Source organism: Gobius niger (assembly GCF_951799975.1).
Source record: "Gobius niger genome assembly, chromosome: 21".
NCBI lineage: Eukaryota > Metazoa > Chordata > Actinopteri > Gobiiformes > Gobiidae > Gobius > Gobius niger.
The window spans coordinates 9,002,600-9,028,799 of record NC_136872.1 but is presented as its reverse complement, the minus strand read 5'-3'; the positions used below and the strand labels follow the sequence as shown (position 1 = coordinate 9,028,799).

The 26,200-nt window shown below is 43.8% G+C and overlaps 3 protein-coding genes and 1 long non-coding RNA gene across 4 annotated transcripts; 2 read left to right on the top strand and 2 right to left on the bottom strand.

Annotated features, from left to right (window-relative positions):
- The first annotated feature begins 192 nt into the window (after positions 1-192).
- LOC306980909 lies at positions 193-8,511 on the top strand. The gene is made up of 3 exons (XR_013794064.1): positions 193-239; positions 487-576; positions 8,447-8,511. It is a non-coding gene; the product is annotated as an uncharacterized lncRNA (long non-coding RNA).
- nat8l (N-acetyltransferase 8-like) lies at positions 4,225-13,209 on the bottom strand. Its single transcript, XM_079580450.1, has 3 exons — positions 12,741-13,209; positions 11,797-11,961; positions 4,225-6,118 (listed from the first exon to the last, which is right to left on the bottom strand). Exons 1-3 carry the CDS (start codon positions 13,042-13,044, stop codon positions 5,751-5,753), a joined length of 837 nt encoding a protein of 278 aa, XP_079436576.1. The 5' UTR covers positions 13,045-13,209; the 3' UTR covers positions 4,225-5,750.
- Positions 13,210-17,384: 4,175 nt separating this feature from the next.
- Positions 17,385-18,916, bottom strand: nicol1 (NELL2 interacting cell ontogeny regulator 1; the record flags this gene model as incomplete). Its single annotated transcript, XM_079580186.1, has 3 exons — positions 17,385-18,211; positions 18,426-18,514; positions 18,808-18,916. The coding sequence occupies 3 exons, from the start codon at positions 18,914-18,916 to the stop codon at positions 18,140-18,142; spliced, it is 270 nt and encodes an 89-aa protein (XP_079436312.1). The 3' UTR covers positions 17,385-18,139.
- Positions 18,917-20,323: 1,407 nt separating this feature from the next.
- nelfa (negative elongation factor complex member A) lies at positions 20,324-25,892 on the top strand. The gene is made up of 11 exons (XM_079579758.1): positions 20,324-20,606; positions 21,560-21,731; positions 21,811-21,972; positions 22,059-22,148; positions 22,216-22,343; positions 22,416-22,485; positions 22,561-22,649; positions 22,733-22,841; positions 23,891-24,213; positions 24,295-24,394; positions 25,304-25,892. The coding sequence occupies exons 1-11, from the start codon at positions 20,397-20,399 to the stop codon at positions 25,486-25,488; spliced, it is 1,638 nt and encodes a 545-aa protein (XP_079435884.1). The 5' UTR covers positions 20,324-20,396; the 3' UTR covers positions 25,489-25,892.
- Positions 25,893-26,200: the final 308 nt, after the last annotated feature.

Genomic DNA, 26,200 nt, shown 5'->3' with positions numbered 1-26,200 from the left:
ACATGCTTAAATAATACACTTTTTTTTTTTTTCTTCAGATCATCCAGTGACCTGTGCTCCAGCCTTTATCAACCCTGGCCATTATAACGTTCCTTTGTCAAACATAATTGAATGGAAATGGTCTAATAACCTCTTATTTTTTATTTTCTGTCTGGTAGGCATCACTCCGTTGAACCCAGTGACAAGAATGTGGTCTTCATGTGACTGTGCTCATGTGAGGAACAAGGCTTTCCTCCTAGGTCAGTATTATGTTAATCAATTCCTCCGTTGTCTATTGTTGTGCGGTATAAGGGTGCATGCCCCCCCCCCCCTTCATTTTGAGAGGGGCGTGTGACAGCTCACAGACACAGCAAAAGGACATTAGCTCTTGTGGCGCGTTCAGGAGCACCATTTCATTCTTACACTTGTCTCGATTGTATTTATTATTCAGTTGCAGAAAATGAAAAATGTCTGAGTGAGCGCTTTAATGACCTGTGCTATTCTCAGGAGGAGATAGGAGAGGGTCCCTGACAAGATTTTAGTCGTCAATAGCAACAGCATGAGCTTCCACACACTGCTATGGCAACCGTGACATGTGTAAGTACATCCCAATGGGACTATCTTTACAGTGGATGGACCTCATCATCTGTATTTATATCAATAATTCCATTCAAATATCCGGTGCTTAGTTATTTTTATCATGATTTACTCTTTATAGATTTATTCAACAATTAAATCTACAATAATCTGTGGGAAGAAAACCAAACATTTTAAATGACAAAGTGTTTTATGGATTGGAGTAAGTAAGTGTATGTGGTGTCTCCTCTAAAGCAAGAACAAATGAAGCCAAACCAGGACATATGAAAGCTTAATGCATTGTCTTTTTTATTTTCTATTTACATCCAATCGTAATACAAGAAATCCCATCTTTACACCTGTACAGTTTTCCAGCAGTTGTCAGTATAAAAGAAAGGGTTAATCACGCAGAATGATATTAGCAAGTGTGGTTTTACAGCAGTCTTCCAAAGAAATGACAGAGAAGGAAGTGAAAGCTATTACTGTTTATCAGCCTCTCTAATCCGGGGATAAACCTTTTAGATTCCCTTTAATCAATTCATCAATAAACACATATTATTCTATACGAACTTTACTCTTCCGCGTGCTTCACCCTCGAACTGTTTCCTTTCCTCGAGGCAGTTGTCACTGTTTCTCACTCCATGCTCCAAGGCCCTGTGTCTAAACTCTGAAAGTCCTGGAGCCCAGTGTCCCAGTTCCCTCATGTGTCCATCCTGACCGGGTGACCTGCCTGCCACCCCACCGTGGCTGTACATCACCCCCATGCTGCGCTTTTTGCACGTTCGTTTCCTGGCAACAGATAACAGCCATGACGGGTCCTGAGGCCCGAGGGCGTCACATACGCTCTGAATCAAAGCTGAGGCTGAGAGCTCTCGTTTGGAGCTAAATCCCACAGTGTTGAACCGAGCAGACAGGAAAGACGAGGCCAGATATGACCTGCCAAGTGACCATTAGTCTACTGTGTACGAGATTGATTTGCATCAGCACAGATGAAGACACCCATGCTACTGTTAAGTACTGTTAATATCTTTAAAATATATACTCATATATTTTAAATCCACACTTTCTGTTACAAAAGGAGTAAAAATGACCCCATATGCTATTTACAGTAAAATATACTTTACAACTTTACATCGCTTCAGATTCAAGACAAAGAAAAACACGTTGAATCTGACTTTGTAAGACGTCAACACAGTATTTGTGTTAGCTGCAGCATATCTGGACTTGATTAGTTTGTGTTGGTGAACCTATAGTGACAGTAGACATAATGCACACTTAATACTCTTCCTGTCTGCACTAACACTCCTGGTATTTCACTTTCTGATCCTTCTCTTAATCATTTCTGTCACTTCCAGTACAAATATACAGAGGTACACCGTGTGTACTTCAAGTCTTTAAAAACTCCTCTTGCTCAATCAAAAGAAATGAAAAAAAAGCATAAAACAATTACAACCAAGCATTTCTCAAGACTTCATGAACGGTGCAGTAGAAATGACAGGTAAATGCAGCATTTCCGTACGTCTGTAGAGAGTTTTCTGTTTGCTTCATTTATTGCTGAGTAAATGGCACACAGGCAGGATGTCCAATTGAAGTAAGAATATTGTTGAAAGTATAAATGTCAAATAGATTGTTACTTTTGCCAAGGGCCATTTGACAAATCAAACACAATTTAGAGAATCCATCCAGGAGGAACAACTTGACAGAAGGTAGAAAAACCCACAGGGTTAATGTACTGGCAGAGCAAAAAAAGACACGATTGTGCTACAAGTGCTTCAGAGTTCTTGGCACCTGTGGCCTTAGTCCAAGTGAGTCCTTTGGGATTTGCCACAGTAGTAATCTTCACCGGGGCAGAGAGAGAGGGGGAGTCCAGGCTTTCCCGTGCCCCACCACACCCCCATTTGACTGCCAATGTGGCACATTTCTCCCTCCTCGCTCTGTGGAACAGTCCCGTGACAGCCGTCTTCTGAGACACTTATGAACTCCATCAGGGTTGGTTCAAACCAGCAAAAAGACACGTAGCAGTGAATGAGACGTGGAACAGCTATTTACAATCTTATTTAATCTAACCTTGAGTCTAGTGGTGTGTTGCTTTATGAGAGAAACAACAGCGCCTCTTCCAGGCCTTTGTCCTTTCATTCACAAAACAGTACAAAGCAACCCAACCAAAACATAACCATCTTTCTAAGACCTTAAATGTTGGCAGTTTACATTCATGCCCGCGGGCGTTTGGCCTGGAGGCTGCTGAGCAGAGACGGCACTCTCTCTTCTGTACAGTTGTGCAGCTTTCACTGAGAGCCTGGACTATGAACAATACTGACGTTTTTAGATTGAGATTATTTTTGAATTGAGATTCAAATGTGTGAGCTTTGTATCAGTGGCCTCAGCTTGTGCCTCTTGTTTTTTGACATTTGTGTAAAGCACTCGGAGCTAAAAAAGCCCTCTTCAACAGAAGAGGTCTCTATGCAGCATACTCAAACCTCAACCAACAAAAAGACACCTCAAATTAGTCACAGCAGTTCAGACAGCAACAGTGTATCAGATTGTACATCAGCATGACCTTTAGAGGAATGATGTCAACTTTGTCATCGTTGCATATGTTTGGTTTACTACATTCTGCATTAGAAATTTGAACTGGAGGTGAGATGTGACAGGGCATAGCATTCATGTGATGTAGAAAACAGAAAAGCTTGCCAAATATACGTACAAACATCAGTGCACTTCAGCTTTACAATTCCAACCGAGCCTTGAACTGCCACGAGCCATGATTCCCAGGCTTTTCAGTGCATAAGGCCTTGGCAAGGCATTTGTGATAATGCCTCTGTTCAATGATACCAGTGTGAATCATCCCTCCTGACATATACTGTACATGAATGAGCATCGCAATTTCATTCGGCAAAATGGAGATTGGCAGCAGCAGAAATGGCTCAGAGACAGACTTCACATTCTTCTAAAACATAGACGACAATAAATGTACAATTAACACTATTCCCAACCGTCGGACCTCATTCAAATGAAGTATGTGGTGCACTGTTGGGTTTCTGAAGCATTTTTGATAGACAAGTGATCATGAAGTCTGAAGCCTTGTAGTACCAACAACTCATGTTTCAAATGTTTCAAAGAATTGTTCTAGAGGCGAGAACCAGCAACAAAACTGAATAAAGGTGTTGAATCATTTCACTTGAACAATAGCTTGAAGTACTGAGGGAGCCTGTCCACTGTGGAGCATAAGGTTGTGTGCTGTTTCAGTGTTTGATATTCTTCTTGGATTCGGATACAAAAGTAAACCAAAAAAATAGTCCATATGACTCTATAGTTTCACTGTATCCCCTGTGCTCGGTGTTTCTTACCTAAAAGTTACTTTTGCATTCAGAAACACATGTCATGCAAACAGTACAATGTTTTACTCCAAACAAAAAGAACACATCTGTTTGTATTTTATATATATATATTCATAAAGTATATATAGTACTGTATATATTAGTATTTTCTTCTTTTCCAGGGCAGGCACCGTACACACTGGGTACAGGGACATGCCACACTTGCATTGCTTTTGCATTCTACAGTTGGTTGGCTGGCAGGCGTCATGTCATCCAGGCAGAGTGTGACCCGTTACAGATGACCCCCGCGGTCTACCTCTGATCCACGCCGTAGGCCCGCTCTGCGTGGATGACATGTGACGGGGGCGGGGTCTGGGGCTGGTCCAACAAGCTTCAAATGGAATAATAAAAGCAGTGCAGCAAGGCTCTGTGCTCATGCAGAGATGGCTGGGCGGGCGGGGGATGGGAGGGGCAAAGGTCGGTGTTGGGTGTTCAGGTTCAGATGGGTGTGGGGTCTGGCCCAGGGTTGCAGACAGATTCATGAATGGAGTTGGGTAAGGTTTTAAGGGGAGAGTCTGTAGAGGCGGGAAGGGTCAGATGGAGATTACATTTGAGTTCAGTTTTTACAGCTTTTTGTCTTTTATGTATTTTTTTTTTAACTTTTAAATGTTTATGTTGCTTTTTACACATGGATGAAGTCACAGCTTGGCTCAGAGACGTAAAAGCCTGAATCCACTGCTGGTCGGATGATTGGAGGATGGAGAGAGTAGATAAAGAAATACATCAGTTATGGAGATCATAAGGACGAGGGCTGATTCATTTCGAAGAATAGTTTGTTTTGTGCTCATTTGTGTACTGTACTGAAGGTTTGCAAGTATTGCTTATGTTGCACCCAGGCGTGTTTTAATTATTATTATTATTATCCTGGATTAGATATTGATATTGTTGCCAGTATAACAGCTAAATTTGCATAATGCTCTGTGTTAATACAAAATACTAATTACGGATCAAATAGTAAACATATTCCAAGTGTTAGGATCTGTCCTAAATAGGTAAACATTGAAATACAAAGTAGTTGGACTTAAGTAATGCCTGAAACATGGTGAGAAAAGCGCAATCATAAATACATCATTTTAAAACAGGTTCGCTGACCTTTAAAACTGTTCATTTCGTGGCCTCAAAGTTGGCCCGGCGAATGCACAGGCTGTTAAACACACACACAGACTAGCTCCAACATGCAGCTACTCTGTATAAGTGTCACCGCAGCCAATCAGAGACCCCCGTCCTCTGGCCTAAACCCTCTGATCAGGATCCAGCGTCAGGTTCAGAGAGGATGCACTGTGTTGCTGCTGACATATTCTCTTTTCCCCCGTTGGCCGGCGGTGCTCCCTTGCTGTGCTCCAATATGTTGTCTTGAGAAAACAGCAAGAGGCCACAAAGACGTGTCCGCTCTGCAATTCAGCAAGTTTGACCCCCGAGCTCCTCTGGCAGAGCTCCTCTTTATTATGCTCCGCGCAGGGAAAAAAGTAAATGAAACTACTTAGACCAAAAGTTTGAGGAAATATAGGCATAGCAGAGGAGAGGGTGTCTGAATGGTGTGCCACTTTTCTGTCTCAGCAAACGCAGCCTTTAACTTACAACATGGAGGGAGGGGTAAGATACAAAAAGTTGAATGAAATATTTTTTAAAAAGACGTTCTTTCAAAGTAAACGAATAGTAAAAAAAAAATAAACGCAACAAAAGTATAATAAAATGTTAGAGAATGAGCTGTTAAAGTTATCTGTAATGAAACCAAATAAATATTCGTCAGAGGAGAGGATGTGGCCGGGCGCGCGTCTCCCCCTCTCCACCCCTCTCTCTCCGCTCGTCGCCCCGCGCTCACTCCTCGCGGATTTGCAGGCGGTAGCGGCTGTAGCGGATCTGGAAGAAGAGCCTCTCGAGCGGCGAGCGGCTCATCCCGGGCAGCCGGTAGTCTTCGCTCTGGCCGGTCTGGCGGAAGCCCAGCGACTCGTACAGCTTGTGGGCGGCCAGCTTGACGGCCGTGGTGCCCAGGATCACTGCGGCGTAGTTGTTCCGGACGGCGAACTCCAGCACCCGCCGCCCCAGGGCCTTGGCGATGCCCTTGCCCCGATAACGCGAGTCCACCGACATGCGCCGCAGCTCCACCGTGTTGTCCTCCTCTCTGCCCTGCGCCGCCACGATGCCCACAACGCGCCCGTCCAAAACCGCCACCCAGAAACAGGAGCCTGATAAAAACAACACACAGCACTTCAGTTGGGATCAAAGCATAAGTGCCATTGCACACGTGTGGGATTCACCCAGACAGGAAATTAAAAAGTCCAGAATGTAAATAAAGAAGACAATCTTTAATGGCAGTGTTGCAATAATGTACAGGCACAGCTGCAGTAAATAAGCTTATTTAACCTCTTACCACCCACCTGAACCGGGCATTATCTCCAGTACAGCTTTACCCAAATCTAAAAGCTTACCTGCTTATAGGGCAGTGTAATGCCTATTTGAAGCTAAGAGTTTTCCTTGCGTCACTTTTCATGCTATTTTGTCACTTTTCTCTTGCTTTTTGTGGCTCCTCATCACTTTTTAGTTGTGTTTTTGTCTCTTTTTTTATTGCGTTATTGTTGCTTTTCCGTCACGTTTGTGTTGCTCCTTTGTCACATTTTCTGTCTTGTTTTCTTTCTCGTTTTTCTCGTTTTGATTCTTTTTTTTTCAATCAGCTTTTAGATTTGGGTAAAGCCAAACTGGAGAAAAAGTGCTCGATTCAGGTGGGGGTTAACAAATATGTTATATAGCAGGGATAGGCAACATCCTCCCATCTGGACTTTTTAAAGTGATTATTATTTAATAAGAGTGACCTCGCGGCGCTGTGGGTGGTTAGTGTGGCGCCTTTACTTTTCATCACGGCGGCTGCTACGACGCTCCAGGATAAATCGTTGTTTGAGTTTCTGGTAGCTTCTTGGCTACACATACATTTCATCCAGAAAACCCACCAGAAACCCTTCAAAACAATTGAACCTGGAGCATCATAGAGCCAATAAACAAGTCAATAAACATCAAGTTTATTTTTAGCATTAAAGGTTCCACAATGCACCTTTAAATGTTCCTTTTTAATCCTGTGCGGGGCTCTTTTGTGTACACTATAAATATCTATATATTTATTCGTTTTTTTGTCCATTAAAGGAACAGGCCACCATTTTTACACACTGAGATATGTTCTTGCCTGAGTTTAGACGAGTTGATGTGTACCTGTCTTTGTGCGTGCCCTCAGTCACGCAAAACAACCAAAGATGTTGTTAGCATTTAGCCTTTCCCAGCATATTCCTATAGCTCCAAACAGGGGTTAAGTTGGAAGCGACCACACTCTTCCACAGGCACAAAGACCAGACAGGTACGGATCAACTCGTCTAAACTCAGGTAAGAAAACACTATAAAACTAAGTCAGTGGACTTAGTTGGGGGGGAGGGGCAGTCAGAATACTGTTTATTCCGAATGTCCTGTGCAGATTTTATTTTCGTGGATCAATGTCAGCTGACGGAGCCTCTCCACAAGATTTCGTTAACGCTCCTGCGCCATCACTCAAAACACGTAATGTTGAGTTAACCTGGTTGTTTCCCCGGTGACACATTTGGAGGGGGCGGGTTGGGTTAGTGGGACACATGCACAAACTACAGTACGGCATTCTCGCCCGCTGAGAGATGTGTCACTCGTTTAGTTTCGTCACTGGAGATACATTTCAAACTCCCATAATTGTGTGCAGTGTTCTATTGTAGCCCCAAGTCTTAATTTCCTTTCACTGATTATATCTTTCAAGGAATATGGCCCTCCTGACCTCCTGTTTTCATTTCATAAACATGCTCCAGTAGTGGTTTGCATGAGCATGTGAAATAAAGGTCAAATAAAGGAAATCCTGCAAGTCTATGGCTGCCGCACACACCATGTCTTGTGATTAATGTTTCAAGGGAAGTATAATGCAGGTTCCTCTTAAGCTCATCCTTAGGCCTGTCATGCAGCTGCTCTCTAAGATTTAAACGGAGAACATCACAGGAGGACGGTGTGGAGCCCGTGTCAGACTAATCTCTTTGACGCCTTTGATTTTAGACCCCCATAGAGCACTTTCTAGCCCTACCAAAACCCTCAAGTCTGAATCCTATCCTCCCAGACAGTGACGGAGCAAAAAAAAAAAAAAAAATGCTGTGTTCCCTTGGGACTAATATAGGTCAAGCACATTCCGTTTCCAGGAATTAAAGTTGCATTTTTTGGCACAATGAATGGCCGTTCAGCTGAAGATGAGTGAGTAAACAGCAATTTTTCTGGCACTTGCAGAAGTGTGAAGCTGATTTTGCGCCGCTACGACTGGTGAAACGTCAGCTCTCTGATTAGCAAAGTGGATGTGGACAGATGTCACAGCCGCATTGTCAAACTAGTTTTAATATGTCCGTACATGTGCTTCAGCGTTTGTTTGTTGCTAGCCTTAATTTTGGTAACTCGCTGTTATTTAGTAAAGCTGACTTTTTTTCTGTGTTAGTCAACAAAATGAACACTGTATGTTTATGTTAAAGGCGTGCAGATGAGACCTCTTTGCCATCTGTCTAAACTGGACCGCAGCCAAGGACCAAGACAGTGACAGTGAGGAAGTCAGCAGCCACATTTGTCCTGTGAGTAAGTCTTCACAACATCGCTCCTGCTCAGATGTGCGGATCAACAAAGTGCAACCCACTATCAACAGTTTTTTTTTGTGTAAAAGTAAATGTGATGGCCATGAAAAAACAACTATCATCACCTTTCGGGCACACAAACTCAAAAGGGGGAGGGAAACTCGAATCTACCACTATAAGGGTCGGGGGAGGGGAGCTGAGGTGTGCAGGCCATCTCAAGACGAGGGATAAATAAATCTCTGCACGCGGTAAGGTGAGAAAAGCGGAAATAGCTGTGAGCCTGAGAGATCATTTGTAACGATCCACATGTGCTCATGAATCTCATTACAGCGTTCACCTCCAAGAAACGATCAGATTTCTCAAGGAAGTTCATGTCTCTACATCAAAGACCGTATCTGCAAGTGGAGAATACGGACTGAAGGTAAAATATGTAGTACGTGCATCATGTAGCTATAATGTATGGCACAGGTTACAGTTATACTGCCATAGTCAAAGTACTTCTAGAGTAATAATAACTAATGCAACACCAGCATATACTGTATGTTGATTACCTTTGAGGTCCTGTCATCCCCTACACTTGAAAGACGATGCTTTTGTGTGTCCTTTCCCAGTGACACGCCCTGCTCCTCGGGTCATAGTTCATGTTGGGAGCATAGATCAACCCGTCACATGAGGTCCACACATCAGCACTTTCCCCTCTGTCCTGGATTAATGAGGGGATGTAGAGGGCACACTTAAAGGATGCGCACACGGACCCACCGCATCAGATGAATAATGCAAGGTTTTACAGTAGACGCCTTCACTTCTGCCCCCCATTAACTTTGAGGAAAACATCTACAGTAAAACGGCTGAAAATGATCCTAGTTATGTGTCTGCCTAAAAGTCAGCTTTACTGCCTCAGCACGTGAAAGCGTGTGTTTGTTTTCATGCGAGCCTCGATGTACAGGGCCCCATTGTACACACACGTGTTCACATGCCGCTGTTCTCATAGCTGCTTCATTCTGCTCAGACTGCTTGGTCAGCGGCTAACAAAACACCATTTTTAGGTCTTTTTGTGAGATCACACACAAACGTCAAGTCAACAACTTAACGTTTTCTTGTCTTATGACTGGCGTGTGAGAAAGATGCAAATGACCGTGCAGCTGCCGACACTTCATCTATACTCTCGCCAATAAGAGCCTTTGTTGTCTATTGATTTGGGCCGAATGAGAAGCGAAGGCTGAGCTTAGCAAGACGACAATGCATTATTAATGATTGGCTTGACTTCCATAAAAACACTTCAGCTTCTAAGACCTTTTGCCTCGTGTTGTTTTTGGTCTTAAAATGTGCAAGATAAGTGTGAAATAAAGTGCATGCAACTAATACAACCAATCTCTTTTCAAGTGAAACTGTACTTTTTCCACTAAAATCTCATGATTTTGTGTGTGCCAGCCAGATGACAGATGCCACACAGAACCCTCTGTAGTGCCTGCTCTGCTGACATGAGAAATCGTCAGGAAGAGTTGTTTAAAGGTGGGAGTCAATGCAAATCCAACCATATGGTGCTCCTTTTATCATTTACAAATATAGCTATGATTCCTCATTAGTCTATGTATTACACACTTGTTCTCGCTTCGCAGCAGACCTCACTGTCTCTCATCTGGGACGTGTGGGTTGGATCTGTTCTGTTAGATGTAGAGACCGTATATAACAAAGAAAAATCCTCTTGTCAGTATTGAAATTTAGACTATATCCCTGAGCTCCCATATCGCCATTAACCTACTGTCTACATAATATGTTATTTTATCTATCTCCATCTGCCTTTGGAGCTAACATAAGCCTGGCAGGTAGTGAGGGAGAAGACAGCCTTCTTCCCAGGAATAGCTCTGGTACATAGTGAGATTTGCCCGAAGGTATTTTGACATCCTCCTGTCTTGATGAGCCCCAGCAGCAGCCATATTGCCTCAATAAACTGCTCATAATACAGCAGTATCAGTTTCACTAAAGGTGAATCCCACCCATATTCTCTTCACATCTGGGCACTTGGTGCTTAATTTGACCTACATTATAAAGGAATTTCTAGTGTTACATTAGCAAACTGTGAAAAGATTCTTGCTAAGAGAACAAGACTCCTTGCTCTCACAATAACTCGACCTAATAATGCTCCACATTAGCACTAGTTTAAGAACTGAATTTTCGTTTGTACAATGGCATTGTTACCATGAGCTATGGCCTTACATGACAGAAGAGGACAAAGAGCATTGATTTGCACAGACTATTGATCCATGAGTTGTGTGACTGAAGCCTTTATTACAATCTGCAAGAAGTCCTCTATTTTTAGTGTAAAACACCATATTCTGAATATTTCAGATTATCAGGTAGAGAGTCATATATATATATACTCGGTGAATGTCCCTGCACAATGCTGCTTCCACTTCCATGTGCCATAAAATGTTTTATTGCTTTATATATATATGTTATATATATTTCATTAATCAATGTTGTGCACACGCCTAAATCATTTTGATCGGTTAGTGATGTAGTATATTGCAGTGGGTCAATTCTGTTTGTACAGAACCATTCTTAAGGGCAGTGATGCCTGTCTGGAATAGCAGCCAATAATGGGGCAGCTGCATGTGCCATGGATCACAGAGCCAGAGGGCTACAGTGTCACAGGCGAGGCACAATAAGGCCGAGGCCGTAACTAACACCTGCGTTTTATATAAAGCGCGTGAGTTTAGTTGGTCGTGGGTAAAAAGCAGAGGAATGTGTGAAACGTGTCATGTGCTCACAGTTAGTTCCCGCGTACAGGAAAACTGAAGGTGGATAGATTTTTCCCTATCGCCAAAGGAAATGAGCCCCGCCGTCGGCCAATGCAGAGCAGAAAGTGTATCAGCGTTTTCTCTGTGCAATCAATAGGCCTGTGATGCACCCCCCCCTCTCCTCCTCTGCCTCCTTCACCCTCCCTCACTGCTCGGAGGGAGCAAGTGGGGGAAGGAGCAGAGAAGCCGGGAGGAGGGGTGCAACAAGAGGCTGCATATTTGATGGGCTGCTTCTGTGCTGCCTGCCCAAACATTTATTGTACTTTAGATCATTTATAGAATCAATTACAAAGTTATAATTGGAAACTATTGGCTGTGATCGTGATGATGAAGAAGTAGACCATACGTTTTGGATGTATTAGAACCCAGAATATTTAAAAACTAGTGGAGGAGCCATTAGGTTGACAAAGTAGACATTCAGTAGGACATGAACTGATGCATAGTGAGTCTCACCTGTGGGCTTCATGTAGTACGCCTCAATGTCCGCCATGTCGGTGTGCAGGGCATAGTCCAGATAGTTGTGGATAACTTTGCTGCTGTAGTAGTAGCGGGCACCCATCAGAAGGAAGGGCGCGCAGCAGGTCAGGGTGACGGATTTGGTCACGACAAAGCACATTACTATGGAGAAATGGAAGAAAAATAAACGAAACCTGTCAGAAAAGAGAACCAGATGTTTGATTTTTGCACAGACAAGAACAAAAAACACTCATTTAATTGTTATGATGAGAGAGGCCATAAAAGCAGAGAGGAGAGAATAGAACATACACATTAGGGGGCAAAGAAGTGTTCATATTGAAGTTATCAGTTAAACTAGCACTAGGGGGCGTAAAGAGAAAAACAACCGAGTTTAGATACTCTGTGGTAATCACATCATTGATGCACTGCACTGAACATACGTAGTTATTGTTCTGAACTGGTTTTATTGTTTCAAAAAGGTGTAAGTTATTCATTGATTGGCTCCAACTTCCGAGACTGTAAATAGTTGTAACATTTCACAAAGACAGGCTGCAGGGAGCGCCCTCACTTGGCACTATGCACGCCCACTTAGTTTTGAACGTGTATATGTGCGCGAGCCGTGAACGTGCGCGCACCCCGTGAGCCAATCCTCAAAGCCATTGAGCCGTTCATTCACGGCACCGGCATGTCACCATCCCCTGGAGCCGGTTTGAACGCACATGCACCACGCGCTCAGCCATGCCTTTTGTTGCATGATGAGTAACATGCCGGTATTCGCCGGTACAAAGAGCCGGGGGCCGCAATGTTTTCGCTTTTCGTGCACGGAAAGCAGCGTGACTTGGCAACTATTCTCACGGTATTTTAATAAAACATTGGTTATTTGCCGCAGAAACATTGATTGTACATGATAAAAAAAGAGTATTTAGCCGTGGGCTCCTCACCTGTCAACAGAGCGTATAGACACTGGGTTTTCGGCTGTTGCCGGAACCCCCTGAACGCACTGTTAGGTATCCTCTCCATGATCCCCTCGTAAAAGATGCGGCGCACCTCCTCCCGGTCCTCGCGCTCGAACTCACGGATAAAAACGGCATCTTTCCTCACGAGCTTCGCCTCCGCGGGGCTCAGAGCCGCGGCAGAGGAAGAAGTGGGGGTGCTCCACATAGACTCTTTTTTGGTCCCAGGTATAGCATCATGTTCGTCCGCAACTATTTTAGTTTCGCAAACCATTTTGGGAGAAAAATGCATGCAACTGGCCGCCAAAAACAGTTAAGAAAAGAGAAGGGAGAAATGGGTGGAAATGGATGAAGTTGTTGCGTTGGAAACTAGATGGAGGGGAAGAGACGAAAGGGGGGTGTTTCTGCTGCAACCCTGAGCGTATCTGACGACCAAGACTCGCCTGTGTGACTCGAGCGCTATTTATGCGCGCGCGCTGGGCGGTAGGATTCACGTTCAGGGGCCGGGGTTGTCCTCTGGCTGCGCAGATTGGTGGAGGAGTTGAGATGCTCGTGGATGGATGAGGGTGGAGGGACAGCACACAGAGCAGGCCGGTGCGAACCGGTAACAAAACAAAAAAAACAGTTTAGTTTAAAATATGAGCCGAGACATATGAGAGAGCATGAGGTAATGCGCAAAACATTTAAACAAATGGTCGAACTGCAGCACTGCTTCTATTAGCAATGCGTCTGTTTATTGTCAATGAGCGTGCACCATTGAAATAGAATAAGTTCCATCTGATCTTTCAAAGTTATAACTGTTGAATGGTCCCCTCTGTCACCGGCTGTTGTGCGCGCGCTCATGTGTCCACAGCGCGCTGTGTGCAGCCGCTCTGACTGACAGCTTTGCTGCAGTGCAGTGATTACACCGCTCGGCACCTCTTAAGCTTTTGTCAGCCCGCTCCAGTGTCGAAATATATCAGAGACGCAAAACTTTACCGCGCGTGAGCCGGATACAGGGTTTGCACTGACGGCTGTCTGAGCTTTACGCACAAGGGATGTGGAGTGGCAACCATTGATGCTGCTCCTTTGTTGCTCCACGGCACTCCCTGATGCTAGCCATGACTGATGCTCAAAGCCACACGTTCACCAAGGGGGCCGTTTTAGTTGCTTCAAGCATGCAGTTGAATACAGCATAGCCTGCGGAAGGAAGTTTTTTTCTGAGCCGTGCTGGCCATTTTAAAGATATAATGACCCTAACATGTATTTCCTTCCACTTTACAACAGGTGCAATAAAGCTGGTGCTCTTTGTCTGCCAGGCTTTACCATATGAGGAGCCCAACTAGTTCGAACTGGATCATCAGAGGCAAACTGCTATTGATAAGGCTGCAACCACCCCCACTGGTCTCCACCCTCCTTGAGGTAATCCCCTCCCCCTTTAGAGCAACCAGAGAGAGGAGAGCTGCAAGACATTTATCATCACTGTCACACACTCCGGCGCTGCCTCTGCCTGCCTGATGTAGACACTTCTGTTTCTAAAGACCAAAGGAAATGATGCAAGCCTGGAACCACCTCATTTATGAACTTAAAATAGCCATAAAATCCAATCAATGTCTGTTTCCAGATGCTGCTCTGCTAGTAGGCTATCCTCAATGGCAAGAGTTTCCTCATCTGTCTTTCGTCGCGTGTCTTAAACTATTTTTATCTCCTGTACTTACAACGCTGCACTCTATAACCTATTGATGTATTATTTATTCATGCACCCTTTTAATACAGACGGGCATCCACATAGTGAATATCATATTAATATGTTAATCAAAACTATACTTCCATTGGTGCCTTTGCTCATTACCCCACCTCACGCCCAAAGTAGCAGCCTCTTACAGACTCCCAAGAACAATGGTCCCATTTTTCTGTATGTCATGCCTCAATCTGAAGCCCAGTCCACTTCTATTGGAGGCAATTGAGGTGAAAGTATTTGTGGTACCTCAGATGCCAGTGAGTCCCGGCGTTGCCGCGGTAACCGGCTTGTCCGCGCCTCACTCCCTGCCCCGCTGATGCTCGGTGCTTACCTCATCATTTTTTCTCAAGTTCAAAGCATTGTTTTCACTTTTTCTTTACATTTTGTTCCGACAGCTTTTTTCCTGCTGACTTTACTCGACATCTCCATGGCAACGAGCTGGAGACGTACCCACTCCCGGTAAAGTTACAGTCATGTCTTAGGAGAGCTGAGCCTCTCACAGCAAAAGCTCATGTTTGTTTGTACATATATGAGGTATTTTTCATTGATGAAAATATCTGTCATAAAATAAATGCTTGTATTTCAATTGTATTTTTTGGGTAAAATTCTACACGGCTTTAGGAGTGAAAATACTTAGATGTATATTTCCTGCGTCATATTTAGCGTGACTTATGAGGATTTCCGCAGATCTCTGGAGTCAATACTTTTCAGTGTCTGCCTTCCTAGTTCGAACTTCATAATCTATCTACATTATCAGTAAAATTAGAAAAAAAGTAGAAAAAACGATTTCCTTCGACATGGATGAGCAGTTACTGAATGTTACAGCGAAACAAAATAGTGTTTGTTGTAGGCGTGTTCCACAATCTAAAATATTAGTTGTATAAAAGACAAATAAGGCATGGCACAAACTGAAAGCTTCACCTGACTGTAAAAGAAAGTAAAGTGCCAACTGTATCTTGGTGATTCCAACTTTTCTTTTTTCGTTAGCAATGGTGATTCATGGTTTATTCACCTTAAGTAATGCATAACTGGATGGAACATCGGCTAAGTATGCAGGATGCTTTGTTCAAACACGCATGAATGAAACTCGAACTCCAGGTATGATGTCATGACATTATCACAAGGTTAAACACTCTAAACACTCAAGTTAATTGGGGACAATATCGGCCCCTTTAAGTGTGAAAATACGCAGATGTACATTTCCTGCATCATATTTAGCATGAGTGTGTCTGCCTTCCTCAAACGGATTTCACGCTGGGAGATAATGAGTCTGATGGGAACTTGAATGGAGCAGATAAGAGCAGATTTAGCCTATTAAAAATTAGTTATAGCTCTGTTTAGGAAACAATGGAAGATCACATTTTGTAAGGATTGAACTGTATTCAATGTATTGGACTTTCAGCCAAATTAAAAATGAAAATGTGAAAACGCTGTGTGAAGAAATCAGTCGGATCTTTGGCATTGTTTAAGCATTGTTTTTTTCTGTTGTTGTTCTCATGGCAGTCCTTTATAATGCTTGTTATGTCACATTGTTCACCTTTGCCTGATCATTTGAGCTCATCAACAAAAGTGTATTCTGTATATATTCAGTGCTGCATTTAATTGAATGTAGTTGGGTATTAGTGGCTTCTGGCGGCAGCTTTCCGTATTACAAGTTTACTCCTTCTCACAAGCCTTGACTGACCCAAGTTGTGGGCTGCAGTCACAAACATTGTTGCTGTTTTTGTTTATTTAACAACAGAACATTAAGAACATGATCATGTAAGCCTCGGTTTGGGGTAAAACTATGCTGTGCAATTGGAAAACTGGATTGAAGGAGGGTTGTTAACAAAGAGATGTTTTTTCTGGTTGATTCAGCTTGTTCCTGCATGTAATCAGAGCCTCCAATATCACTATACTCAAAGCTGCCTCGTCCACACATTTGGAGCTGTTTGCATTGTGGCGCGGTAAAACGAGATTTCCACCCAATATAGCAAAAAAAAAAAAAAAAAACAAGAACAAAAAAAACAAGGCTGTTGCCAGTGCGCTGCGGGCATTTTGTTGGCTAAATTTAGCGGCAGTTAATGCGTTGTACATCCTTTCCCGGTGTATTTGTCGCCTATCTGCATTTCCAGTGTTGGAGTGTGCAGATTGCTGCAGTGCTGCGACACAACTGGCAGCGAGCCTTTTGTTAGAGCGCCCCCTGCTGGCGGAAGAGGAAACGTCTCCTCTAAAAGCTGATGTAAATAAATAATGGAGTAGGCTATAGTGTGTGGGAGGGGATGAGGTCAGCAAAATCAGCAAAACCTGCTAACATCGAGTTGGCCACTGGGAGCTGACACTAACCTTGCGAAGAAAGAAAGTGTCATGAGGTCTAGTTCTTGACCCGTGAGTGTGACTGGTAAAGGTGTTAACCAGACAGACCCTTCACAACAAGGAGCCTCTTCATCATCTCACACAATCCTGCTTCTGCACGTTGTATTTATTCATTTAATTGGGCCAATGGACACAATTTCTTTTTTATCTGCAATTTGCATTGTCTGGGATTAAGCCTAAAGCTCTAAGAGAAAGTTTGTTCAACTATCAATAATCACATGGGATCTTTAAACACATAGCAGCACATCTATAACAAAATGTAGCATCATTTCTGATTTTCTAGTATAAAGGACAGGAACATGTTCATTCATTTTTATATTATTATCTGATCTTGTTTTCTTATATAACGGCTGGTTCACAACCAACCTTAATGGACACTTTAAATCACTGATTCATCAATGGAGTGTTGTTCAGTGAGATGAAGCCACATTGTCTTGGCCAAGTCAATCATGTCTCAGCAAAAAAGTTGAGTTGAAATGAATTGTACAAATAAAGGCTTTATCAAAAATGATCAATAATTCTTTTTTGTTTCAGATGAATCAAAGAAAGAAGTGACGTGTGTGTGAGTTGTTTTTATTTCACAACTAAACAGTTTTGTGACAGAAACGTGACACTTATAGCTCATTCTTTACCTCTGCAGCGAGCAGGCGTCTGCCCTTCGCTTCATAACGATATAATATTACTCATTGTTTGTTGCATACACTTTTTAGACACATAAGACAGACAGTACCCGTGTACACATGTAAACATAGAATCTAGTTGAACAAAAAGTGCTGTATCTTCATGCTACACATGTGCTAAAACATCACATTTCATTGCTGACTAGGTGACAATTCTTTACAAAATTAAAAATTCATAAAATAAACTGTTTTATTTACTGTTAAGCAGAAATAAATAGCAAATATTACCTATCAGAACTGATATATTTAGTTTCATAACTTACAATAGATGCTACAGTTTAATGTGTATAACAATTGTAAACATCTGCTGAAAACACATTCAATGAGTAAATGTACCTATTCCTTCTACTAATCTATCTACATTATCAGTAAAATACTACAAAGTAGAAAAAACGATTTCATTCGACATGGATGAGCAGTTACTGAATGTTACAGCGATACAAAATAGTGTTTGTTGTAGGCGTGTTCCACAATCTAAAATATTAGTTGTATAAAAGACATCCCAAATAAGGCATGGTACAAACTGAAAGCTTCACTTGACTGTAAAAGAAAATAAAGTGCCTATTGTGTAAATAAGACGCGTATCTGTGAACATCAGAGGTTTTGGAGAGTGACAGGTGTAGGTCGAGTCTTCAGCCCAGTGAGCCGATGGGCATACAGTCACATAGGGCTCTCCTCTCCGCACGCAACACCAAGGTTTCTGTCTGCAAAAACAAAAATCACACATTAAACCACAACATCGGACCATTTTCCAGTGGAGTCTAAACAAAGACATCCCATTTAGCACGATTTGGCGTTTCTTTTCTTCCTGTATGTTGCAGATGTGTTGTTATGACCTCATCATGTTATGCGGCGTGTGCTCGTGTGGGGTTTGATCATTAGTCGTGCCTTGTTTTGGGACAATGAGATGAAACCTACCCTGGCATCGAGGTTGAAAGCTGTCTTTTTCAAATCCTGGAGTGCCCTCTGCATGAACTCAAACGCATGACAGTCCACACATGGCCGACCTGAATGGGGGAAAAGAAAACATCACACACATTTGTCTTTGAAGTGTGTGCATTGAAGGTGCAGAATGTAATTACTTTCAAGATCTTAACTTGTTACGGCCTACTAATACACTTTAATGCTAGACCACAGTCACAACTCCACTTTCATGTCCCAGCAATCTGAACAGTTGACATTCTGGCATCAGTCCTCTGAGGCAGTCTGTCTTCAAATATTTACAAATGAGGAAATAAGCACATTCAAGAGTGACCCATCAGACCCATAACAAGAAGCGTAGTGAATAAAATGCGCTCACTTTCTGCGGGGATCACCGTGCCTGTGTCCTGGTCCGCTTCAGCTGCCCCCAAACACAGCAGCCCCGCGAGGAGAAGCGCCGCTGCCTGCAGATACCCGCTGGATGCCATACCGACCTACAACACGGGATAAAATTAGCACAGACAGAGGTGCGGGTACCAGAGGAGCCTTTCGTCCGAGCATCAGTGGGGCACAGTCACGGCCTTTGTTAAAAAACCTAAAGAAATACGCGCGGCTGCGATTGTAATACGCGCGAGCAAATTGTAAATAGTGGGTTTATAAAAGCTGGAGGACCTACCTGCGATCAGCCGAGGATGTGAGGAAACAGCGCAGAGAAGATGCCACCAGGGACCGATGGTTTATGTGGAACTCAGGACTGCGCATGCGCACTCATTTTGACATCCCTTTATATCTGAAGGTTCAAAATAAAGAGAGAAAACCGTAAAGACAGACTTTAAAAATAGTTTTATTTCTATAACATGCAATAAATATGTCTCAAATGCAATGTACTGTGTGTATCTGACATATAATATAAACATGTATTGTGATTTGCTGCCTTTATAAAGTGTTTATTCATTGTACATTAGATATTTGTGTTTTGCACTTCTTTCATTATACATTTCCTATTCGCACCCCGTGTATTTTTGAGAGCTGTTGTGAACTTTTCCATTATGAGATCAATAAAGTCTGAAATTACATAAATCATACATACAGTTGTTTATGTCAGTGAATATAGGCTACATGTATGGACAGATGAAAGCGTCACACTTGCCACACATTGTCAGTAGGGCTGCAGCTAACGATTATTTTGATAATCGATTTATCCACCGATTATTTTCACGATTCATCGATTAATCACTTGGCTGTGAAAGGTGCATGGAAATTGAATTTTTTCAATTTTTTGACCACATAAAGCTAAAGTGGCTCCGCTTGAGGACATGTTGATGGAGTAAACTTAAAGTAAACATTTGTAGGAGGCTCTTTGTGCTAATTCTGCTTTCTGATTGGACGAGACAAAGACAGATATTTATGAAATTTACAATGTACAAAACACTACAGACCCTCACTTTAAAAATGAAGTCGGTTTTCATCCAAAATACATAATTGTCATGTCATTTTTGCTCAGTTTTAATCTGTGTTCACTAGAAAACGATTAACCGATTACTGAAATAGTTGACAACTATTTTAGTAATCGATTAGTTGTCGATTAATCGATTAGTTGTTTCAGCCCTAATACTCAGCCTTTGATGGTTCATGGCTGAGCTTTTAGAGGATACACACGCACTTGTTATCCAGATATAACATCTTCAAGCATTTCACAGGTTTTCAGTGTTTTGTTTATTGATGTGCAGTGCGTGTTTTGACACATCTTTAAAGTCGTTTCTCAAATCTGACACTCCTTTTTCAAACCTGTGGCATTTCCCTCACCTACAAGTACTTGTAAAAAGAGTGTTTTGCTGAAGGTGAGCTGCAGCCACAGACAGCTGAGCAGCAGCAGCAGCAGCAGCAGCTCTCAGTGGGCGGGTCCTGCTGCTGTTTTCTTAGGTAGCCTGTTAAAATGCCCGAACTCAAAACACTTCTTTTTCCAAGATGGCGTCGATGAAGGACAGCGACACCGGCCTGTGGCTTCACAACAAACTGGGATCTACAGACGAGCTCTGGACACCCCCGAGCATCGCATCCCTCCTAACAGTCTCCGTAATCGACAACATACGGCTGTGTTTTTCGAGTTTGTCGCCGCCAGTGAAGCTAAAACTGCTACTCGGGATGCTGCATCTCCCCCGGCGCACCGTGGACGAGGTGGGTCGCTGTGTGTTAGCATCTAGCGCGCATTAGCCCGTACGTAGGTTATAAAGTTGTTAATTGTGTCCCGAGGAGGCCACACTGGTGCGTGAATACTGTAACCAGCGCCGGGCAGGGCGGATACAGAGCCGCGCGGGTCTCGCAAATTGGCGGTAGTTTACGGTCCGCTAGCTCCGATAAAACGCGACGTTATTTCTGTCCTTTAATCTGACGGTTTCGCCCTGTTTCCTGACGAGGACGCGTTGTCTTGTGTTGGTTTGTCGGATTAGCTACTGCTGACTTCTCTACAGGCTGTAATTGTGCGTTTCCAGTCGTGCTTTCGCAGCTGCAGCGGGTCGCGTTAGCCTAGCAGGTCTGTTGCAGACATTATGGTGGGACGGGCTCAGAGGAGCAGAGAGACTGCGCTGGGGGCGGGACGACTGTCAGTCAGCGATCACCTGTTAACCCTGGGCACTTCCCCTTCAGCGCCGAGGATGTGCCCCAGTATGTGGGCATGGTTTGTCTCTGCCATAGTCACTGATGGTGCAGGACAGGGACCGCCGAGCCCAGTCCCACCTGTTCACTCAGAGTCATCGGGGAGGTTGATAGTTAGTTTTGATCATCTCAGCTTTCTAAGAGTCAATGCTGCTTCTCTCTGGTACTGCAAAACGGCAGGTGGTTAAGACTGTCGGTAATGTCAACAATTTTAGCTTGGAGTAACTTGGCTCATTTGTGCAGGGAAGACAGTTTGTCCACGAACAGGATCATAACAAGAAAAGATAAAACAGTCTAGAATTTAAACACAGAAGCCTCTCCAGGTATGTTTTGATGAGTATATAGCATAACATGGTTAAAACCATTGGTAAACAAAACTTTATAAAGAACCTACAATTCTAAAGAGAATAAGGTTAACATGCTGCGTAGGATTGTACAGTGCTGCATATTCTCATACAGTCCCTTCTGTCTTTCAGATGAAGGAGGCTCTGTCCGAGATAATCCAGTTGGCCACGGTGGATTCAGAGCCCTGGGTGCTGATGGTCGCTGACATCCTCAAATCCTTCCCAGAGACAGGCTCTCTAAATTTGGACTTGGAAGAGCAGAATCCAAACGTTCAGGACATCCTCGGCGAGCTCAGGGAAAAAGGTAGACTCTATTCCATTGTGAAATCTTTAAAATACTAGTTGCATTATGAGTCAATGTTTGTATCGGTTGTTGCCCACAGTGAGCGAGTGCGAGGCCTCGTCTATGCTTCCACTCGAGTGCCAATACCTGAACAAGAGCGCCTTAACCACTCTAGTGGGACCTCTGACGCCCCCTGTCAAACATTTCCAGCTCAAACGAAAACCCAAAAGTGCAACGCTGAGAGCAGAGCTACTCCAGAAATGTAAGTCACAGCACTTGAGTGTGAGTTATGTATGAGTGCCCTTTATCTTCAGTTAATTCAAACCTTTCCATCACCTCTCGAAACAGCCACAGAAACGGCTCAACAGCTTAAAAAGACTGCCGGAGTGCCTTTCCACGCCAAAGGGAGAGGCTTGGTGAAGAAAATTGACAATACCAGTGAGTAGATTTTTGTCTTTTTACTTTTCAATGCAATGTAATGTAACGTTATGCTTTTTTGTCTTAGCTCCTTTGAAGGGGATTCCCAAAGCCCCATTTCGCAGCCCCACAGCCCCAAGTATGTTCAGCCCCCCCAGCAATCGCACACCTATAGCCCCTGCGCGTACACCCCTTCGCAAAGAGAGAGGAGTCAAGGTAAGGGTCGACTCTCTGGTTTCCTAGCAGTGGCTCTGAATTATATTGATAACTTCTTCTTTTTTTGCTTAGCTTTTGGACATTTCTGAGCTGGACATGGTGGGAGCTGGACGGGAAGCCAAGAGGAGGAGAAAGACCTTGGGTACTTTTAACCTTCTCTATTTGTACATTGGCAGGATGACCACTCACTAACCTTCTCGTATTTTGGTGCGCACAGACCCAGAGGCCGGGGAGAAGGCAGCCAAAGAAGAAGCAGTGGTTGAGAACACAACTCCAGACTACGCGGCAGGATTGGTGTCTGCGCAGGTGCGTGGCCCGTTTCCTTAGTCATGGTCACGTCAATTGTTATTTTCACTTTTTTTCAATGTGAATTTCTTTGTGGTTTTCAGAAACTGGGGGCATTAAACGAGAACCCGCTGCCGTCCACCAGTTACTTACCGGCCACACCCAGCATGGTGCCCTCCTCCTCCTACATCCCCAGCTCTGAAGCACAACCAGGTGAGAGATCCAAGGAGCGAGTGATGATGCATTTTAGTGTTACTGATAGTGTAAATGACATTATACCATGGTCTGGGTGAATACTCGATTCTGATTGGCTGGTGGGTGCTAACAAGCGTGCATTATTTTGGTATAACCGCACACGTAGTCCGCTAGTTAAATTACTTGGATATCACTCCGCTGTGGCGTCGCCATAGCAACGCATGACACAGCTGAATCAGATAAAGGCGTAATTAGTGACTGACCGAACGTATGAGATGGATTTTGTTTAATTTCAACGTTTTTGGCCAAAACAAAATGTTTGATAAATGTTTGTAGAGGAGAGTAAGCAGCTAGGTTAGTTAAAATGATCCTGCATTTAAACATGTTTGTCTGGATTAGTAAAGTCAATCATAACAGTTTCAGTTCGTGGGGCCCAGGTGTGAGCGACTCCACCGCAGCTGTTTCCATAAACAGTTGAGCTCAGGTTAAACAGCGTAAAAGTGAAATAACTCCTGCCCACGAGTGCCGCACATTGGTGTTTACTTCCACGGAAAAGTGCCGGGTTAGTCCTGTTGTGTTGTGATTCTGTGCTGATGTTGTGTCGTTGCGTCTGACTGAGATCCTCGTAATATCTGCGGAGAATGACTCGCTCTGAGACCAGCCTTCAGTGACCGGCTAATAACCAACATAAAATAGTCCCGTAGTCTGGCAGATTTAGTGACTTTAGTAAATTAAACAAATATCTATTATAAATGTTACGTTTGTGGGACCATGGTATAAGCGGATTAAACAACAAGGAGCCGTGCATTAGACGGTTATAATGCACTTCGCGGAGTAACACCACTCCACTGCACGTCGTGGTGTTCTTGACTCCGCGTCGTGCATTATATCCGTCTAATGCACGGCTCCTCGTTGTTTAATCCTTACTTAATAAATCAAACGTTCCGATCAGGCTGCACAATGTGGAAACAGTATGTAATAACTGTCTTGAATATCATCGCAACAAAAACAAAGCTAAACTTGGACCAAATAGTAGTGGATTAAAATGAAATTCTGACCTCCTGTAGCGAACGCGGGCGGCTCCGGGCGGGAAACCCTGCAGTCGGCTCGGCAACCAGAGGAGTCGGCCACAGCGGGCAGCGCGGCCAACCCCACGTTACCGGGCCAGTACAAACAGAGGACACCCATGTACAACGCAGGGACCACGGCCAACCCCGCCACCCCCACCTCCCCCAGCACGCCCACCTCCACGCCGGCCAACAACGGACCTCCCGCAGCAGCTACCGCCACCCAGCCAGACACCCCCACCCAGCCGCCCAGCACGCCGCAGACGCCCACCCCCACGCCTGCCCCGCAACAGCCCCAGCCCAAAAAGAACCTCTCGCTCACGGTAGGCCTCTCAGCGTCGTCAGTGGGTTGATGATGCCTTTGATTCTAGGCTGCACTTTCACTAATACTGTGTCGTTCACAGCGAGACCAAATGTACGCGGCCCAGGAAATGTTCAAGACGGCCAACAAGGTCACGAGACCAGAGAAGGCGCTCATTCTGGGCTTCATGGCTGGATCCAGAGGTAAATGATTTAGCTTCTGAATCAAATGTCACCACTTTGCAAAAGCAGCAGAAGCATGAAAGTGCGCCTGCATGATGATATAACTTCACCAAACTAGTAAACTACTTTTTGAGTGCTTACATTTGGCACCAACATGCTGCTTGAGGTGAAGCTTGTATCTGCACCGAACTGTCTGCTCTGGTTACGCAGTGTAACACCCCCTGCTGGCAAACAATGTGTCCAGCTCAAAAGACTCACTTATCTTAAAGGATCTATATCATGCTATTATAGCCATTCCGAAGTTAAGTATAGGCATTTATATGATATATTGTACCTCTACCACTATGGAGCACTCATTTTTGTGATAAATATAAGTGTTTTCTGGAGGTATTTTTCAAACCCGGAAGACACAACGCTTCGATTCAGTTAACTCCGCCCCCTCTCTCCGCGCATACAACTTTACCGTAATATAAATAAACAGCAATAAGTGAAATTGCTTCACGATGCAGTTATACGGAGTTGACATCTGCAACACAGCTTCATAAATGGCTAACACACATGCTAAGCCACAAACCACTCTGGGGGTGTTTTTGATAAGGAAATAGCATAACAACATGGCTAAAAGCTCCAAAAAGTCGATTTTGCATGATATAGGACCTTTAACTTATAAAACATGACCTGCCCAGAGGAAGGTGTCCAAATGTTTTTTAAGAGAGCTCAGAGTATTAGTTAGGACTCAGCTGGCAGGCACAATGGCATGAAAGATCAAATCTGCAACATATTGAACCTTTCCCTTCATATCAGGACCAAGCCCCAGGGTTGGTTGAGCACGACACCCTTGCCTGTTTGTCTTTGAATGCTGCCAAGTTGTAGTTTTGATAAGGGTGTTTTGTAAGGTGTCCAATCCTGTTTTCCTGTGGTGTGCTGCAGAGAACCCATGCCCGGAGCAGGGGGACATCATCCAGATCAAGCTGAGCGAGCACACCGAGGTCCTGCCCAAAGCGGACGGCACCGGCAGCACCACTATGCTCGTGGACACTGTGTTCGAAATGAACTACTCGACGGGACAGTGGACCCGCCTCAAGAAATACAAACCCATTACCAACACCTCCTGAGCAGCTGTGGCGCTCTCTCCGTACCCTCCCCCGGTATCCGCTCACTGTACACAAACACGAGCATTGACCTCTGCATTCAGGGCGACGGAGAGTTACGGCCTCCCTTTTCCCGTTCCACGGCCAAAACACAGGACTCGTTATGTATTCGGTTGTTTCCTTCTACCTTTTTATTGTTTGTGTTTTTACGCGGCCTCTTCCTGCTGAAGGCGGGGGGCAGGTCAGATGGAAAGTTCAGATCCAATTTAAAGAGCGGATTGTCTGCAGAAGTGTCTCCCCACAGCATTCAAGAGATTTCTTTGAGAACTCGATATTGGACAGGCTCAAAGAGAACACAGAGAGGATTGTGAAAGCTGTTTAAACACTCTGATGGGAGATAAATGTACATGTTTTCATCCTTTTTTTTTTTAAAGAAGGGAAGAAAATAAAATGACAGACTCTAGACACTGGGCGTTCTTTTATGTTTTTGTTGGATAGGGGAAAAGTTATTTAAAAAAAGGTGTTTATTAATTAGCAAATAGTTAAATGGTAAAAGTTGGGGTTTTGTAAAGTGTGTCTGTGTAAAAAAAGGTTTCAGAGGTGGCACTATCCCTGTATTCTAACTTAATTCCATGACATTTCATACAGAACAAATAGGATTATGAGAAAAGTCAAGCTATATGAACCTTTTATTTAAACAAACTAGCACAGAAGCATTTTAACACTTGTTTAATGT

What these genes read in the sequence shown, in the direction of transcription:
- nat8l (XM_079580450.1), bottom strand. Translation starts at nt 13,044, where the DNA reads ATGCATTTTTCTCCCAAAATGGTTTGCGAAACTAAAATAGTTGCGGAC. An exon ending in TCTATACGCTCTGTTGACAG is followed by an intron (nt 11,962 to 12,740) that starts GTGAGGAGCCCA and finishes ATTTCTCCATAG; the next exon opens with TAATGTGCTTTGTCGTGACC. An exon ending in GTACTACATGAAGCCCACAG is followed by an intron (nt 6,119 to 11,796) that starts GTGAGACTCACT and finishes TGTTTTTATCAG; the next exon opens with GCTCCTGTTTCTGGGTGGCG.
- nelfa (XM_079579758.1), top strand. Translation starts at nt 20,397, where the DNA reads ATGGCGTCGATGAAGGACAGCGACACCGGCCTGTGGCTTCACAACAAA. An exon ending in GAGGAGGAGAAAGACCTTGG is followed by an intron (nt 22,486 to 22,560) that starts GTACTTTTAACC and finishes TGGTGCGCACAG; the next exon opens with ACCCAGAGGCCGGGGAGAAG. An exon ending in AAAAGAACCTCTCGCTCACG is followed by an intron (nt 24,214 to 24,294) that starts GTAGGCCTCTCA and finishes TGTCGTTCACAG; the next exon opens with CGAGACCAAATGTACGCGGC.